Genomic DNA, 16439 nt, shown 5'->3' with positions numbered 1-16439 from the left:
CACACACGTATACAAAAAAGAAAAAGAAAAAAACTGAATAAAGGAGCTCATACAAACACAGATGGACACAGACCTGCCACCTCAGTGTCACCTTCAGTTAATCCTTGCAAGACGGAGCAATCCAACCGCTAGCCCCACAGATTTACCCATGATCCCTGAAAATGAACTCATTCAGAGTCCATGTCTGCGTCTTCATGCGCCTCAGCATGCAATCTGGCCGTAGAAACACTGACACATTCTGTATGAAGTTAAACTTTGGATATGCAGTATGACACTTGTGTAAACTTGAAAAGGCACCTTGAAAGACTAGAAGTTCGGCAGCCATCATAATAGCGAATCGAGTGTGTGCGCTCTTTCACATGTCTGTGTGAGCAGACACAGATTTAATTGGATGGGAATGTCACGTAGGACGGGGGACATGAGTGCTGCCGGTGCTGTAGGTCGTACACCAATTACTGCTCCTTCACTCTTCAAAACTAGATGGGAGATGGAAGGCCGAGACCTCACTTCATTACCAAAGCAAGCCTCTGTGTTGATAGCTGCCAAGTAGGGCATTGCTGTGGGGGTATGCAGGGTCTGGTGTGTGTGTGTGTGTGTGTGGGGAGGAGAAGGAGGGGAGGCATGTCAGTGCGTGATGTTCTCCTTTTATTATAGTGTATTAACAGAGACGTGCCACATGCAACATCAGCCTGGCAACACAAAAGGCAAAGATGGGCGGTTTTAGGAGATGGCCTTATGTGTGTAGTTATTAATTAGGAAGGTGGAAAAGTGTTTGGATGGATCAACAACTTCCAAAAATAGGGGGGGAGGGGCTTGGTGGCTTTAACAATGAAAACATGTTTCAACAAACAAGGGGGAAAGGTCTCATCCAAATCCTACACTTGACATATTTATGTGTACACTTTACACACAAACTCTGACCTACACAGAGGCTGAAAGCAGCAGTGTGTTTGCACTTATGCTTTGTTGATGTGAGCACCCTCACCTTGTGCACCCCGGCCCCCCCCTGCTCCACCCCACCCCACACACACACAGGCTCACAAGACAAATCTATTTATAACAACTAACCCTCCCATTTCCAGTGCTGACCTCTCCGTAACTGCTGCAGAGATGTGACGTTTTAATACTGCAAAGTGCAGCGTGCTGGTGCTATTCACCAAACTGACTGCCAGCCATGTAGTTGACATCCATCACATCCTAACTACTGATAATTAGCCGGCCACATTCTGCTGAAACCAGGGCGATCGGACAGTTGGCAGCGTGATGGTCCAGTAAAACAGACTCTACTGCAAGGGCTCATAAGGACGTTAAGATTAGGTGTTTGAGTGCGTCTCTGGGAGGAAAAGACGCAGGGTAAAAGCAGAGAAGCAAAAAGAAGGTGAGAGAAAAATGGCTAGTGGACTGGTAAAGGTTGAAAATTGTCTGAAGTGCAATGCTATCCTTTATCAGTGAGGCAGAAGGACTTGCAGCATGCAGCAGTCATTACCTGCAGTGCCTCTACTTTCCTTAATGCCATCCTCAAGCACACCTGCCAATATCTCTGTTTCTTTCACACACACACGCACACACTCTACATGCATTCTACCTCCATGTATCGGAGACCCGTGTGCCCTATTAGAAGACAATGAAGGGTAGGCGCTGTCTCTGCGCGAGCATGTCAGACAGATACGACATCAATGGCCTCGCAGGCCCCAAATACACCCATCATCTTCCTGCCCATCTAATCAGCACTGTGGAGAGACAGAAAGCGCGCTGGTGCAGAAGGAGCAGGAGAGGCTGGAGACGGTGGTTAGAGAAGGAAACCAGGGGGAGGATAGAGGGAGATGAGCAGGCATGTATAGGGAGAGAGTGATGTGATAATCAGCATGATTTGGGCAGTGCTTGCTTTTCCCTGGAGCCTCATAATCACCCAAAGACAAGGGAACTCCTCCGCTGGAGACGGGAAATGACATGATGTACATATTAAGGAGGGAAAAGCTGTGTTTCTGTCAAGACACAACACAGACATTCCCAAAGCTGCGCCCACGCAAACAACACACATGTGTAATAGTTCAGCTATTAACCAGCAGTATTTCTTAACAAAAACTCGACTTTGACAAAAACACACGGCAGTCCTGGTGTTCATTGTAATGAGTTATACAAAGGAGGGTGGAGTGCAAGCTTCAAAGTTGGGGAGGGAGGGAGGGGGTGGCTGGGGAACGAGTAGTAGGGTGAAGCGATGCATTGACAGCACAGTAGGGGCCAGCGCTGTGAAGTTGGTTAATCCTGAAGAGCGAGGATTAGCTCCACAGGGGGCGAACTGCCACAGTGAGGGGGCTCTGGGAGCCTGTTGTAGCCAACCACAGTGCCATGCTGCGCTGCTGCCCCCACCCAACCCATTCCCCCACATCCAAATCTGGTCCCCGGTGCTGTGTGGCCACGGATGTGGAAATGAAACACACAAACATTTAAAAGACATACACAGCAGCTCATCAGTTCATTATTGCGGTGGTAAGGCTGGGGGGGCTTTCAAGTTTCTTCACATGAGCCCAGTGGTGTCGGTGTGACTCAGCACAGCCCTCACAGGCCCGCCTGACGCAGCTTTAGCAGCTTCAACACCTCCCTCTCACCTCCTCCGGTCAGGCCTCTCTGGTGAACTCTCGATGGCCGGCTCTGCTGCGAGGTGCGCTGTTTGCGTAACCATCATCACCAGAGGTGGACAGAGTACTCGACCCCAGTACTTGAGTAAGAGTACAAATACTACTGGTCAAAATTTACTCTGTTACAAGTAAAAGTAGCTCAGTCAAAATATTACTCGAGTAAGAGTAGAAAAGTACTTGCTTTTAAAGGTACTTAAGTATCCAAAAGTAAATGCTTTTAAATTTACTTTAAGTAAAAGTAAGAGTAAGAGTAAATTTCTTATTTTCCACATCAGTAAATTACTATATTTTTTCTAAATTAATTTAAGGATCTTTTAACTCTTGTTTCTGAGAATTCGATGTTGAGTTGTTGAAAGCAGAGAGGTAGTTCTGCTTCGGCAGACACAATAAACATTTGAAAATAAATGTCTGTGGTTTGTCTGTGCCCTCGTTTTTTACTCGGTCGAACTCAAACATTGAGTTAAGATACGGCCAAGGATTTTGTGAAAGTCCCTGCTCCGAGTCCGGCTCATTATCAGACTCAGACGACTCAGCGGATTGTCTTTCTTCGGTGTCTTGACTTGTTGCGGCTCTGTCTTGACAAACGCAGGCTACTTTGGCGGTATCGTTTTGAGGAGGCTTGACGTATTTCCGCTTTACGTACATCCCAGTGGAGAGCGTGCACTGTGATAGGTCTCCTCCTTTGACAAAAACAGCTTGTGTCCAATAGGATTTTAGGGAAGAAGAAAAAAGAGCAGACCTGAAAGTAACAAGTACTTTTCAGCCTTCCTAGAAATTTACTCGAGTAAAAGTAAAAATATTTGTCTTGGAAATGTATTCAAGTAAGAGTAATAAGTACCAAAGAAATCTAATACTCAAGTAAAGTACAAATCCTCTGGATATGTACTTAAGTACAGTACTCAAGTAAATTTACTCCGTTACTGTCCACCACTGATCATCACCCTGCTGGTTCATTATCAGAATCTCCAAAAGAGAGTGCTGTTGGGCAGGAAGCTGGCACTGACAAAGGACCTCCGTCTCCAAGTCATTCATGCAGTGAGAGCATGTTCAGAGTCAAGTGTGGAAGTAAGTAAGAGTCAAATAGATTTCAGCATACGGTACCAGCTGTTATGTCTTCTTGGCCATATCACAGTTTTGTTTTAAATTAAAGACCAATTTACAGTCCCTAGCCACATCTTCCTGCGAGGCTTCTTCCACCCCCGCCGTCCCGCGGTAGGGGGTGTTTTTTTGTGGGTGACTAGTGTGAGCACCACCTGCTGAGATCAAGTACTTAATCCCTTGGAAGTTCAAGGAGCACCGAAGTCCACACAAGACTTCAGCTGTACGGACGATACGATCCGTCCTTTTGCTGAAATCTCCATTTTCGCTGCATGTTGTTGGTCATGCCGCGGTTGGTGAAATTTCCCGAGAGCCACTCAATAACCCTGTGCAAGGTTGTCAAAGCGGGCTCTTTCATCAGTCACCGACCAGTACTCCTGAAACACTCCAGTAAATTGATCAAAAGTGTAGCTTCACTTAATGGAAAAAGTTAAACTCATGAAACAGACTTTTAAGAGTAAGATGAAAATCTATCCCAGGCTGATCATTTTCAAGGAGCTCAGAAATGTCCATGAAGATGGAAAGAAAAAGCTCTCAGACCCCAAAAAGTCAAAGACCATTTCATAACGATTACACATATTACTAAAGTACTTTGAGAACTAAACTAACTAAACACCTTACCGCGATCTAAAGTGCTCTTTAAAAAGTTCTATTGAAAAGCACCAACACCTCACCTCCCCCAGGAAACTTTGTTAGTGAACGAGTGCAACACCCCTGATGAGAAAAGCTGGTTGCTCAATTCAGTTTCATGTTGCTAACAGTCTTCATGCAATATTAACCTGCAATAGAGCTTGGAAGATACACAAACATATGCATAGTCGGTAATAAATAAAACAAAAACCAGTGGTGATTGACATGTCATTAGACACCTATGAATTATTCAATTTTTGCAATCATATTGGTTTGCCAAAGGATCAACATGCTGAAGAGCAGGCAAGCCCAGGGTACCTGATAGCAAGTTAAAAGCCTCCTGAACTAGCCCATTCCCTTTCTGAAAGTCTGTCAGTCATGAGTGCAGAGAGCGGTGATGGGAATAACCCGGCGCGATCCTATGAGTGTTGATTTGGACCTCCTGCCGTTCCCAAAGAAAGGCGATATCCTAGAAGCTTTGCGATGGCCCTGATTGAAGACATTATTGTGATTGTGGGTGAATTTCACGGTTAGGAGCATGAAACCCTCAGTGAGATGGATGGAGAGTCAGGCAGCAAGGGGTAACAGGAAGGACTGCAAATTAGGTGTCAAGGTGCTCAGAGCCAGAACTGGCCGGAGAGAGACCTTGGCTGGTGTTGGCTGATAGTTACAGACAAATAAACGAGTGTTTGTATCGAGGCAGAACTGCAACTACAGTTTACAGTATATGGATCTCCTCCACATTTTGTTAAGTTTCAGACTTTTCCAAAAGGGGTTCAGCTGGTGTTACCTCATTAATTTCCTCACTGACATCCATATTTATGGAAAGCTGCCTGTTTCCAAAAAAACAAAAAACTGACATATTTCATTTATAGAAATGTTCAAAATGAGCTCTGGAGCATCCTATGCTTCCGCAACATACCTAAACTGCACCGATGACTAACTGAAATAACTACATTCATTCCATCTACCATTCCACCCATCCATCCATCCATCCATCCATCCAGTTACAGTATACTCTTCCATGCAAAAAAGCGTTACATCTTGATGACGGCAACATCCTTCTGTCAGGATGTTTTTCATGAGGTTGGGGCAGAGTGACTTGGCAGGATAGACGGTTGGATGCAGTAAAATACAGAGGAGTCCTGTATGCAAACCTTTTTCAGAGATTTCAGGATTTATGGAAGTTCAACATTTCAGAAAGACACACGGCGAGATAATTAATGGCGAGTCCAGGAATGACTCAAGAGTCTGGAAGCATGTTTGGAGAGACCTGAAAATGTCATCGGACAGATAATCCTCATCCAACCTGGCTCGGCTTAACACTGTCTTGCAGGAAAAATAGGAAACCGCTTCCAATGTAAATGTTTGCAAAACCTGGAGCATCATTTTAAAAAGACTTGAATGCCGAAAGGTGCTTTGACTAAATATCATGAATGAATGAATGAATATAAGCTTTATTCCGAACATGAGAAAACATAAAAACAACACACAAGTCAAAATAGTCAAAACAAAAAAAATAAAACAATGTTACCATGTCCGAAAAGGAGTAGAAAGAAGCATGTGCTTATTTAATCCTACCCCTTCTCAGTAATGTACAATCCTCAGTTGATTTCAATATCCTGTCTTAACACATATTCATAAACTAGTACATATATTGTGTACCAACACCTCATGAATATACATAGTTACATATGTACATATTTACATTACATATGTACATATTTACAAACAAAGAAAATAAATTAGTAAGTAAACAAGTGACTAAATGATGTGTGGAAACACCTGGTGATTGTCAAAGCCCTTCATTCTCCCTGTACCCTGTGAAAACCATATTTTTGTACCGCTGTGTGAACTGGCTCATGCTTGGACAGTGCTTGAGCTCCGCACCCAAACTGTTCCACAACTTCACTCCACATATGGAAATAGTAAATGTTTTTAGTGTTGTGCGGACACAAAGATGTTTTAAATTGTTCTCCCCCCTCAAATTATAATCCCCATCTCTGTTAAATTTTTTTGAATATTTCCAGGAAGCATGCTGTTTTTTGCTTTGTACATAGTTTGTGCTGTTTGAAAGTGAACCAGATCAGTAAATTTTAATGTTTTGGATTTTAAGAAGAGTGAATTTGTGTGATCTTTGTAACCGGCATTATGAATGATCCTTATGGCTCGTTTTTGCAGCATTGATAGTGATTGTAGTGTACATTTATAAGTATTGCCTCAAACCTCCGCACAGTAATTTAAATATGGTAAAACCAGTGAACAATAGAGAGTGTGGAGTGATTTGTGGTCCAGAATATGTTTTGCCTTATTGATTACTGAGATGCTTCTTGATAGTTTGTTTTGTACATGTTTTGAGTGAGATTTCCAGTTTATTTTATCATCTATTATTACACCAAGAAACTTATTTTCATGAACTCTTTCAATATCCACACCTTCTACTTGCACCTGCACTTGAGTATCCCTTTTACAATTACCAAATAACATGATTTTAGTTTTACTTAAGTTTAATGATAATTTATTTCTGTCAAACCATCTCTTTAATTTGCACATTTCTGCAGTGATCATATCCAGTAGCCCCTTTAAATCCCTCCCAGAACAAAAATGATTTGTGTCTTCGGCAAACAATACTAATTTTAATATTTTTGATACCTTTCAAATATCATTGATCTAAAGGATAAACAGTTTCGGACCCAGTACTGACCCCTGGGGGACACCACAAGCAATGTCCAAGCATGACGATGTATACTCTCCCAATTCACAAATTGTTTCCTGTCTTGTAAGTAACTTCTCACCCAGTGCAATACTACGCCCTTGATCCCATACCGTTCCAGTTTGTTGATTAATATATTATGATTAATTGTGTCGAAAGCTTTGTTAAGATCTATGAATACCCCAACTGCATACTGTTTGTGGTCTATTGTGTTTGTAATTTCCTCTATTGATTCAATTATTGCCAGTGATGTTGAGCTGATTGATCTGAATCCGTACTGACTGTCAGAAAGTAAATTATGTTTATCTATGAATTTGTCTCGTCTGTTATTGAATAGTTTTTCTAGAATATTTTAGAATTGTGGAAGTAAAGAAACAGGCCTGTAATTTGTGAAGTGGTGTCTATCCCCAGTTTTATACAGTGGCACAACTTTAGCTGTTTTCATTTTGTTTGGAAATTTACCGGTTTGGAATGACAAGTTACAGATGTTTGTTAATGGTTCTGAAATCCCCTCAATGACCTTTTTTTTTTTTTTTTTTTTTTTTTTACAGTTTTCATGTCAATTTCATTACAATCGGTTGATGTTTTATATTTACATTTATTTACAATATCTATTATTTATTTTTCTTCCACTGCTGTAAGGAACATTGAGCTGGGATTCATATCTATAAGATTATCATTCCAATCCTCAGATGACAATAGATTAGGGATTTTTTCTGCCAAGTTTGGTCCAACACTTACAAAAAAAAATGTTAAAGCCATTAACAACGTAATCCATATTCACCTTTTTAATGTTATCAATAAAATATTGAGGATAACTCTGTTGTCTGGAGCCATTTTTGATAATACTATTTAATATGTCCCATATTCCTTTAATATTGTTTTTATTGTTATATTTTACTATCGTATTCCTTCCTACATACCCTTATAATATAGGTTAACTTATTTTTATATTTACAGTATGTCCTGCCTCTTAGGTTCTTAGTTTTATAAATTCTCTATAAAGTGTATTCTTCTTTTTACAGGCATTTTGTAATCCCTTTGTGATCCATGGTCGATGAGTGTATTTTTGTTTTCGACTGTATTGCTTTATTGGACAGTTTTTATCATATAATGATGTGAACACTTAAAAATGGCTCATATGCATTAAACATAATTTTCTGTGTATACAGTTTCCCAATTTTGTGTTAGTAAGTCATTCCTCAGTGCACTCATGGTTTCCTCTGTCCTTACTCGGCTATAATTTAGTTTTTCCTTTGGCTGATTTCTCTTAATCAGCGTAATCATCGTAGTTGCCGTCATAAACTGTGAAAACTGGTAGGTGGTCACTGATGTCATTGATTAATAGTCCACTCACTGTATTGTTTTCAATGTCATTGGTGAATATATTAATCAAAATAGCACAGTGGGGTGTGATTCTACTGGGTCTGGTGATTTTTGGATATATGCTCATGCTATACATGTGTTAAGAAATCCATCAATAATTTTGTGCTTGTTTGGATTTAGCAGATCAACATTGAGATCACCACAGATGAAAATAACTTTTTGATTAGTTTTTGAAAACATTTCTTCTATCCAGCTCTTAAACACTTCAATACTAGAGCCTGGTGCTCTATTTATGCAGCTAATTATCAACATTTTTCTCTTTTCTTTACAGATTTCAATTGTTATGCATTCTAATACATTATCAATCACAGTTGTCATGCTATAAACCACCTTATAGTTCAAGTTTTTATCCACATACACAGCTACTCCTCCTCCAGTCTTATTCTTTCTGTTCATATACTTAAATTCATACCCATCCAGTTCAAAATCCATTCCTTTATTAGCGTTGATCCATGTTTCAGATATGGCAATGATTTTGAATGGTTTTTTGAATTGACTTAGATATTCCTTGATATTGTTGAAGTTTGCATACAGGCTTCTGCTATTGAAATTGATTATTGATAACTTGTTATCCGATTTAAAGGAGCTTGAGGCAGGATTGAGGCAGGATTTATGAAAAAAATTAGTATACGTTTTAAGTTTTCTAGTAATAATGTCAGATGAAGCGTTCCAAACCAAAACGAATGGCGTATCTCTCCGTTGCCTTGAACAGGCTGTGTGCTGCAAAATGTGCTGCAATTCCGGGCCGCAATTCAATTTTGTCCTGCGGATGTGACGTCACATGACGCTGCATGCACGTTCTCCCCGTTCTCCCGTGCCGGCTTCGCTGTTGGTTGCAGTACCCCCGACGGCTGTCGTGGTGAAGGGTGGCGCTATAGAGTCTCATTTCTTAAAAGGAGCCTCATGCTCCTTTAATGGTCTGATTATACTGTTCGTTGGTGTAGTAGTAGCAGTCGTTATTAATGTTGGAGAAGAAATTATTATCCGGGTCTATATCATTTTCCAAGTCCAGTGAATTATGGTCAGTGTATTGAAATGTTCTCAGTTCCAGTTGATCATGATCAGCAATCATTTGAGTTATGTGGTTGTTTCCAGATGTAGATGAATGGGTTCTTTCAGACAGTGTCATGATTGGATGTTGTGAATTGAGTTTCATACCTTACAGTCCGGTTTGTGATGATCATTGGTATTTGTCCAGATCCTCGATGCTTCTGATGACTAAAACTTTGGCTTGTTCCATTTAGTCTAATGAAGACTTTACAGTTTGAGGTCCATGTGTTTTGAATTTTTCCCTCTTTTTTCAAGTTGCGTGCTTTCCTGGCGATGTCAGCGTTTCGTTTTGTCAGATGTTCGTTCGTGAATACGTTTGATCCTTTCAGTTTCCTTCCTTGTTTTAACAGTGCAGTTTTGTGTTTTCTGTTGACGAGCCTTATGATGATGGCTGGATTGTTGCTCCCATTTCTCCGGTTCAGAGGGTGGCATGCCTCGATGTTGTCACAGTCCACTACAATCCCCTTGGACTGGAGTAAGGCAGCCACCTTTTGTTCCACGGAGCTGGCATCCTGCTCACTGGGCTCCCCCCCCGTTTTCAGCGGTCACCGCCCGAGCGTATGACCGGGGTCTGATGCCGAGCCCGGTCACAATCACGTCATTAATCTTAGTATACTGCTCCTACTCCGAGACTCTGCTCTCCAGGTTTACCAGACACCGGTCCTTCTCGGCGTTCTGGATCTTTAGAGCCTTCACCTCCTCCACCAGGTCCAGGATGGCTTTCTGCAGCATTTTGACAGCAGCAATTTCCTCCGTCAAGAACTCCAGTGACTTTTTGATCTCCTCACCTTCCTCGGCTGTCAGTGCCTTCTTGGGACCGATGTGCTGGTTTTGAAAATCTTTGTTTCGCTGTTCCGTCAAGGGGGTGAAGGATTATTGACAGGAGCTGTAACTGCATTCTATCATGAATTAAAAAAAAAGTAAACTAGTTAATAAACAAAAAACTTTTTATATTTTGTCATCTGGGTCGTTGTGTAATGAGGAGCTAAATTAATTAATTCAATTTTAAGATATTTTGAAACAAAGAAAACTCAAATCAGCTGAACAATCATGTGCATGTGTGCTCATGCTCTCGCAAAGACACACGGGAATGCACAAATGTGTACAGAAATGTAAATACGCATAATAAGAAAAGACTTGCTGAGCATGAAAACAATCTCCATCAATTAGTGTATAAATGAAACAAATCAACTCTTGCTGTCGCATCATTTCATGCCATTCCCCGGCCTTCAGATACAATTCCCACCATCCATCTGCATATTAAACAAGGCAGCCATTCACATGCACTGATTAATGATTTCTGAATGTTATTAGCTCCTTGTATTACAACTGCTTATTCAGATGTTTCCTTTCCTTCTAGTGCAGAAGCAGCAGAATAAGCTTGGGAAATGCCTCCCTCCATGGACCAGCTCTCTCAGTGTTCAAGCTTCCACTATCTTTAGAGTTTTGGTCTCACAGTCCTAAGCTACAGCACCTGCCCAATTAGGTAGTTATATCAAGGTTTTAATAGGTCTCATTTATCGAAGCAAATGCGGAAACATGTTTTCAATATTTTCTTTTCCTTTGCTTTGAGACTGGTATGATGATTCATTTGTAACTCTTTCAAAAAGTATAATTCTGAGAATCAAAGAGATTGTTTGCTGTCTGCACATTCACTATTCAGGCACTTGTGCAGAGATGTTCAGGTTATGAAAAAAAGTATTAGTTAGAACACAGCTGGTAACAGGAAAAATAAACTGTGTTGGTCATGCTGAGGGCTCAATAATGAAATATATGCTTTTTTACAATGAAAACACAAATATTTGACATAGGAATAACCATAATGATCAGTCCCTCGTTCCAAAAACTATTTTAGGACTAAAGCTCTTGTTAATGAGTCTTATGAAATTGCTGCTGCTACTCTGCCAAGCCCTTCACCAGGCTGTTGAGATTGTGTATGATTTATAGCACCTGCCTTCCAAGTTGATTTGACGGACCAGCTGCCTGTTGTTCACAAATCCTCCTTAATCTGTGAAATTGCCCATTCTTTCCCGGCAAAGCCAAAACACATACTGTATTAAGCTGCACAGCTTGGCCCCACACTGATTTGTGCATACCGTTTAGGTATTTCATAATGGAAAGAAAAGACTAAATTTGAGCATCGCTCTTCCATTCTGCTTAGTGGAGGGGTCACATAAGGTCAGCCGTTGTACCAAAACTTTTCTAAAGACGCTCCTCCTATCCATACAGCCTAGTTATAGAAGTTTAAACATTATTACAGCCTGATGTTAGTAGTTTAAACTTTGTGACGGCAGCAAAAATGGAAAAGTCCGCCTTTTGAGCGGCACAGAAAAATAGACGATATACAATGTCGGCTGGAATGAGACGACCAAACATGGCTAATGCAGCAGAACTGCTCTATAATCAAAAAGTTATTGCAAATTATTGCAGATGGACAGAGTTTTTCATATGTAACAGCGAACATAACTTCCCTCTCAAAGAGAAAAGTACTTAAGAGTACAAATGTTCACTGCTCTGTGTGTGAAGTATCACTCAGGTCAGAGTGGTAAAATCATATCCATAAGTATAATCAATAAGCTGATGATCCAGTTTAGTTTTTGCAAATGGCTAATTCTGGGAACTTCGTTGTCATTTAATGTTTCCATTACTTTCCAATACAGACAGATTATATACTCAGACACAGCATGTTGTACATGAAAACCTGCAGGGAGGAAATATTGTTCCGCGATATAAATTTGTATTAAACACAGAAAATCCAATCTCCAAATATCACTGGATGTCTCTTCTAGCTACGGGCACAAAAAAGGGCTTTTTATTGAAAATGTACCATTACATATTCTGTGGATGTCTTCCAGATCTAAACAGTTTTTATCTGCTGGAAGCAAAACGTATTTACAACCTCTGCGACACCTTACTTTCCACCAAATGTCATTAGAATTTCTGATCTTCATAAATGCACATTCAGATCACACTGTCAACTGCTTAATCAATATTTCATCGTCAAAGTTGATGGAAAAGACAGTCATAACAGGTCAACTCCTCTAGTAAATAAAAAAAAGAACAGTGGACTATATTTTAAATTGAAATGTGAAGCATGAATAATACATTTGTCTTTATTATGATAAAAAATCTGAATAAAACGAAAAAATGTGGACTTCAGTGCACTAGGAGATTACAAATAGAGATTTGAAATACAAAGCCATTGATTATCAATTTTATCCATTAACAGTCTAATCCTACATTTCAAAGCCTTCAGAATTTCTGATTGGGCTGCTGAGAAACAAGCCCACTGACCGCTCTAACAATCCGTCCAAACATCTTGAGACCTTTAAGCTTTTTCCTACACAGCAGCTGAAAACAAGTTTGATAAATGCTTCACTGTTCGCCTGAGCCTCACACCTTACTCGTCTCTTCACACCTCCAGGTTCAAGACCAGGTTGTTGGCATGTGTGTGCACCGGTAATTTGTCCCTTGCCTCTGCAACCTCCTACTGTACAAAGCGCTATACTGTAGCAGTCAGGGATGCTACAGATGCCTCTGGTAGTTCCTGGAGAGAGGCACGGAGAGTGTTACGGTGCTGGTAATTGAGTCCAGTTGCTGAGGGCCCCGGAGAAGCTTCGTGATCACACAAAAACGCACACAGGGGCAGAGACAGAACACCTACAAACACCTTACTCTGCGAGGAAACCCTGATTTATTTGGAGCTGCAAATGCCCTGCATGCACTAGCAGCCCTAAAATTAAGCAGCTCCGAGACAGATGAATCAAATGCTCTTCCATTACGGGGCAAATATTCCATCTACCCCGAGTCATAACGACAGCGTATAGCAGCATTATAGGGAAATATCAAATTAGGCTGTTTCATTTGGAGGGCTGTTGTGCATTGTGAACAGCTTTGGAGATCAATTGAGCTGCTAGGTAATGAGCGGCAGCGGCCTGCTCTAATATACTTGGTAATGTTCTTTTGATTGCTTTGGTTAATCTTGCTCTGCCATACAGGAGGTAGTCCCCCCTCTCTGCAGAAACACACTCATCAGCTCAGGTTAGAGGGAAAAATAAGAAATGAGAGCAGTGTATAAAAAAAAGAGAGAGGCAACATGAATCAAACTATTAAATCTGGATAATCCTTCTTCATGTTTTATGCCACTAGGAATTCATTAGACTCCATGAGCGAAGCGCCTACCTGGGATTGTGCTGAAGGACTTGACTCAGAGAAAAATAAGAAGACTGAGCTGAATAGGTCATGATATAAAGCCTTCACATGGATTGTTGGTGATGTGTTCATGTTGGAGTGGATGGAATCAGACACTGTACCACTCGCATCTCTTAAAGCAAATCCTCTCTAAAAACACGTCTTTTGCTCCCAAACAGTCACAGCTGTGGCCATTTAATATGCTCCAGCTCTGCTTCACTCCCCTGCACCTCCAACTCTCCCACAAAATGCTAACAAACCTGTCCAACCACTTTTGCAATATGCTACACCGCACTACTGCATGCCACACCATCTGCCACATTTTTGCTGTGCAGTGTGAATATTCATTTGCTCGTAATTGTCTTGCTGTTCGTCCACCTACGTTTGCAGCACTGTCCACACACATCTTGGATGGCAGAAGTCAAATGTCACTTCGAGCCGGTGGGCCCTGCCCAACATCCAGCTGGAAGCTGCAGGAGGGGGTTGCTGTTTGAAGAAAAGTTGGTTTAAGTTTGCATTACTTTTTTCAGACCTACCTTTCAACATGGTCCAGGTTTCCTGACATGCCCAGTCCTCCGATGGTGTACAGTTTGCCGTCATATACCAAGCTGTTGTGTCTGCAGCGAGCCACGGTCATCCGGGACACCAGATTCCAGTTGTCCAACAGGGACATGTAACACCACACGTCAGCCACCATCACACCCGACTCTGTGCCACCTGAAATGTAAAGAAAACAAAGGTTTTCAAAGCGGGACATGTCGGTAATTATGAGGGTCTTGTCGGTCAGATGTCAGCGTTCCTGCTCCCGGGGAGTAGCACTTTCAGGATATTTAGAGATTATTAAGGCATTTGTAAGTAAAAGCTCTGATTGTTGCTCAAACCTTTGGAATTTCTACAACATTCATAATGTCTAGTAGAGCAGTGGTTCCCAACCTTTTTTCCTTGTTCCCCCCTACTTGTGTCTAAGACCAGCTTTAATCTTTAATTGAAAAAATGAACATTAATTATGTTTTTGTGATACATTTCTCTTTGGTTTACCCTGTATACATATGACTTTTCTCACCTTCATTTTGTGTCACCAATGTATAAAATACGCATAGAAAATAATTGCAAGGACATAAAATCATTTCTTTCTCTTTTAATATGAGAGCAAAAATGTTCGGAGTAGTAGTATGATTAAATGTTGAATAATTATATAATAATAAGTTATTAAGTTAGCTTAGAAATATATTTTGGTCATTTCAAAATACTACGTGGGTTTATACAGACGGATTACAGTATTCCATTAGGTGTGTTATAATGATTTTTTATTTATTTAACATGCGCAAATATAATTTTTACAACTGCATCATTTTAAAGCAGACAAAGTTTCGCGCCCCTTCAGAGATCTCTGGCGCCCCCCCAGGGGGGCCCCGGACCCCAGGTTGGGAGACACTGTAGTAGAGAACACTCGTATTAAACCTAGGACATGTGGAGGCCTGCACACTTTGAGGTGTGTTTGCAATTAGAATCGGGCGAGAAAACACATGATATACCGATATTCTCATTGTCAGAACATCTTAAGTCTTGTGAAAAAGGAACGTTATATTATTACAGCTATAAGTGGTTAAAGATTTGCTGTTCCAACTTTGGCATGCCTGAAATGCATGAATGGATGTGTAATAATGACTGAAAATACACCAAACATGAGCTATCTTACAGTCTGTAATGAAGTTAAAGCCAAAGATTTCTATACATGCGATAAATTCTCCATAAAATCTTCGAGGTCAAATCCATACTTCACAGCTACATAAAATGAGAATGTTTCCATCAGAAAAAGCAGTGACAGACTTGAACTGACCAAGAGCTGTTTGCAGCTGTGTTGACCAGTCAACCAGCCAGCCAAGAAAACTATGCTTATTTCAGCTCTCTTCAGATCAGGCCTGTTAGCTTTGTTGCTTGACATGTAACACCAGCCGTGACTCAGTGACCCTGTGCAGCTTGCGAGGAAGGCTGCAGACCGGAGCCTGTTGATTGGCTGGCATGTACGGTCCTGATTTCCCCACCGGCTATGTGACTCCCGGCAGACACATGCAGACCTGTTCCAGCGCCCAAACACAAATTTACATTTATATGAAAGAAGCGGGAGAGGAAAGGTACACACAGGACAAATCCTGTTGCATTTTCATGGTGCAATGTGAAAGTCTGAGTACCGTGCAAAATTCTTGCACAAATGGACCGCGGAGAGAGAAATTCAGTTTACCTCTGAAGGAGCGACTTAAAGGTGTCAAAGAGAGAGAGTCACAGAGTGCACAGTGGGCTGCTATGGAGCAAAATACACTGCAGACGATTGCAGCAAGAGTAAAGCTCGGCAGAGAAGCAGTGAAGTTCAAAAAGAACCAAAAAAATGGAATAAAAAGGAATTACATTCTACACAAAAATGGCTTCTGAAAAGAAAGACAGGAATATTGTCGGCAGGGTTATAGGCTGAAGATAATTTTTCCATCTTTTAAAACTCTTTAAATGTTTCATAAAGGTCCCAGGAAGTGAGCAACGGCCTGCAAAAGTTCAATTTGCTGACCCGCTGTGGTAACAAAAAAAAATACTAAGTCTACAAGTCTATAATACCAACTATAAATATCAAAAATCTACTTTAATAAAAGAAATCCATATTTGCTGTATTTATCTAAAACGCATAACACTCACCGCTTAAACGGCTACAGATCCAGGCTTCATCCAAAAAACGACCATAT

General features: G+C 40.9%; 1 protein-coding gene across 4 annotated transcripts in view; it reads right to left on the bottom strand.

The window, feature by feature from the left end:
- Positions 1–16439, bottom strand: part of LOC133418516 (kelch-like protein 29) — a 274919-nt gene that overhangs the window by 38970 nt on the left and 219510 nt on the right. For 3 of the 4 annotated variants that reach the window (XM_061707244.1, XM_061707246.1, XM_061707245.1), the window contains one exon: positions 14244–14424. In XM_061707244.1, the coding sequence (XP_061563228.1) occupies positions 14244–14424 (181 nt within the window). Of the gene's footprint in view, positions 1–14089; positions 14425–16439 lie in introns of all 4 variants that reach the window. The other variant, XR_009770453.1, reaches the window with a different exon arrangement.

This window comes from Cololabis saira, chromosome 18 (assembly GCF_033807715.1).
Source record: "Cololabis saira isolate AMF1-May2022 chromosome 18, fColSai1.1, whole genome shotgun sequence".
Taxonomy (NCBI): Eukaryota; Metazoa; Chordata; class Actinopteri; order Beloniformes; family Belonidae; genus Cololabis; species Cololabis saira.
This window is presented reverse-complemented; position numbering and strand designations above follow the sequence as displayed.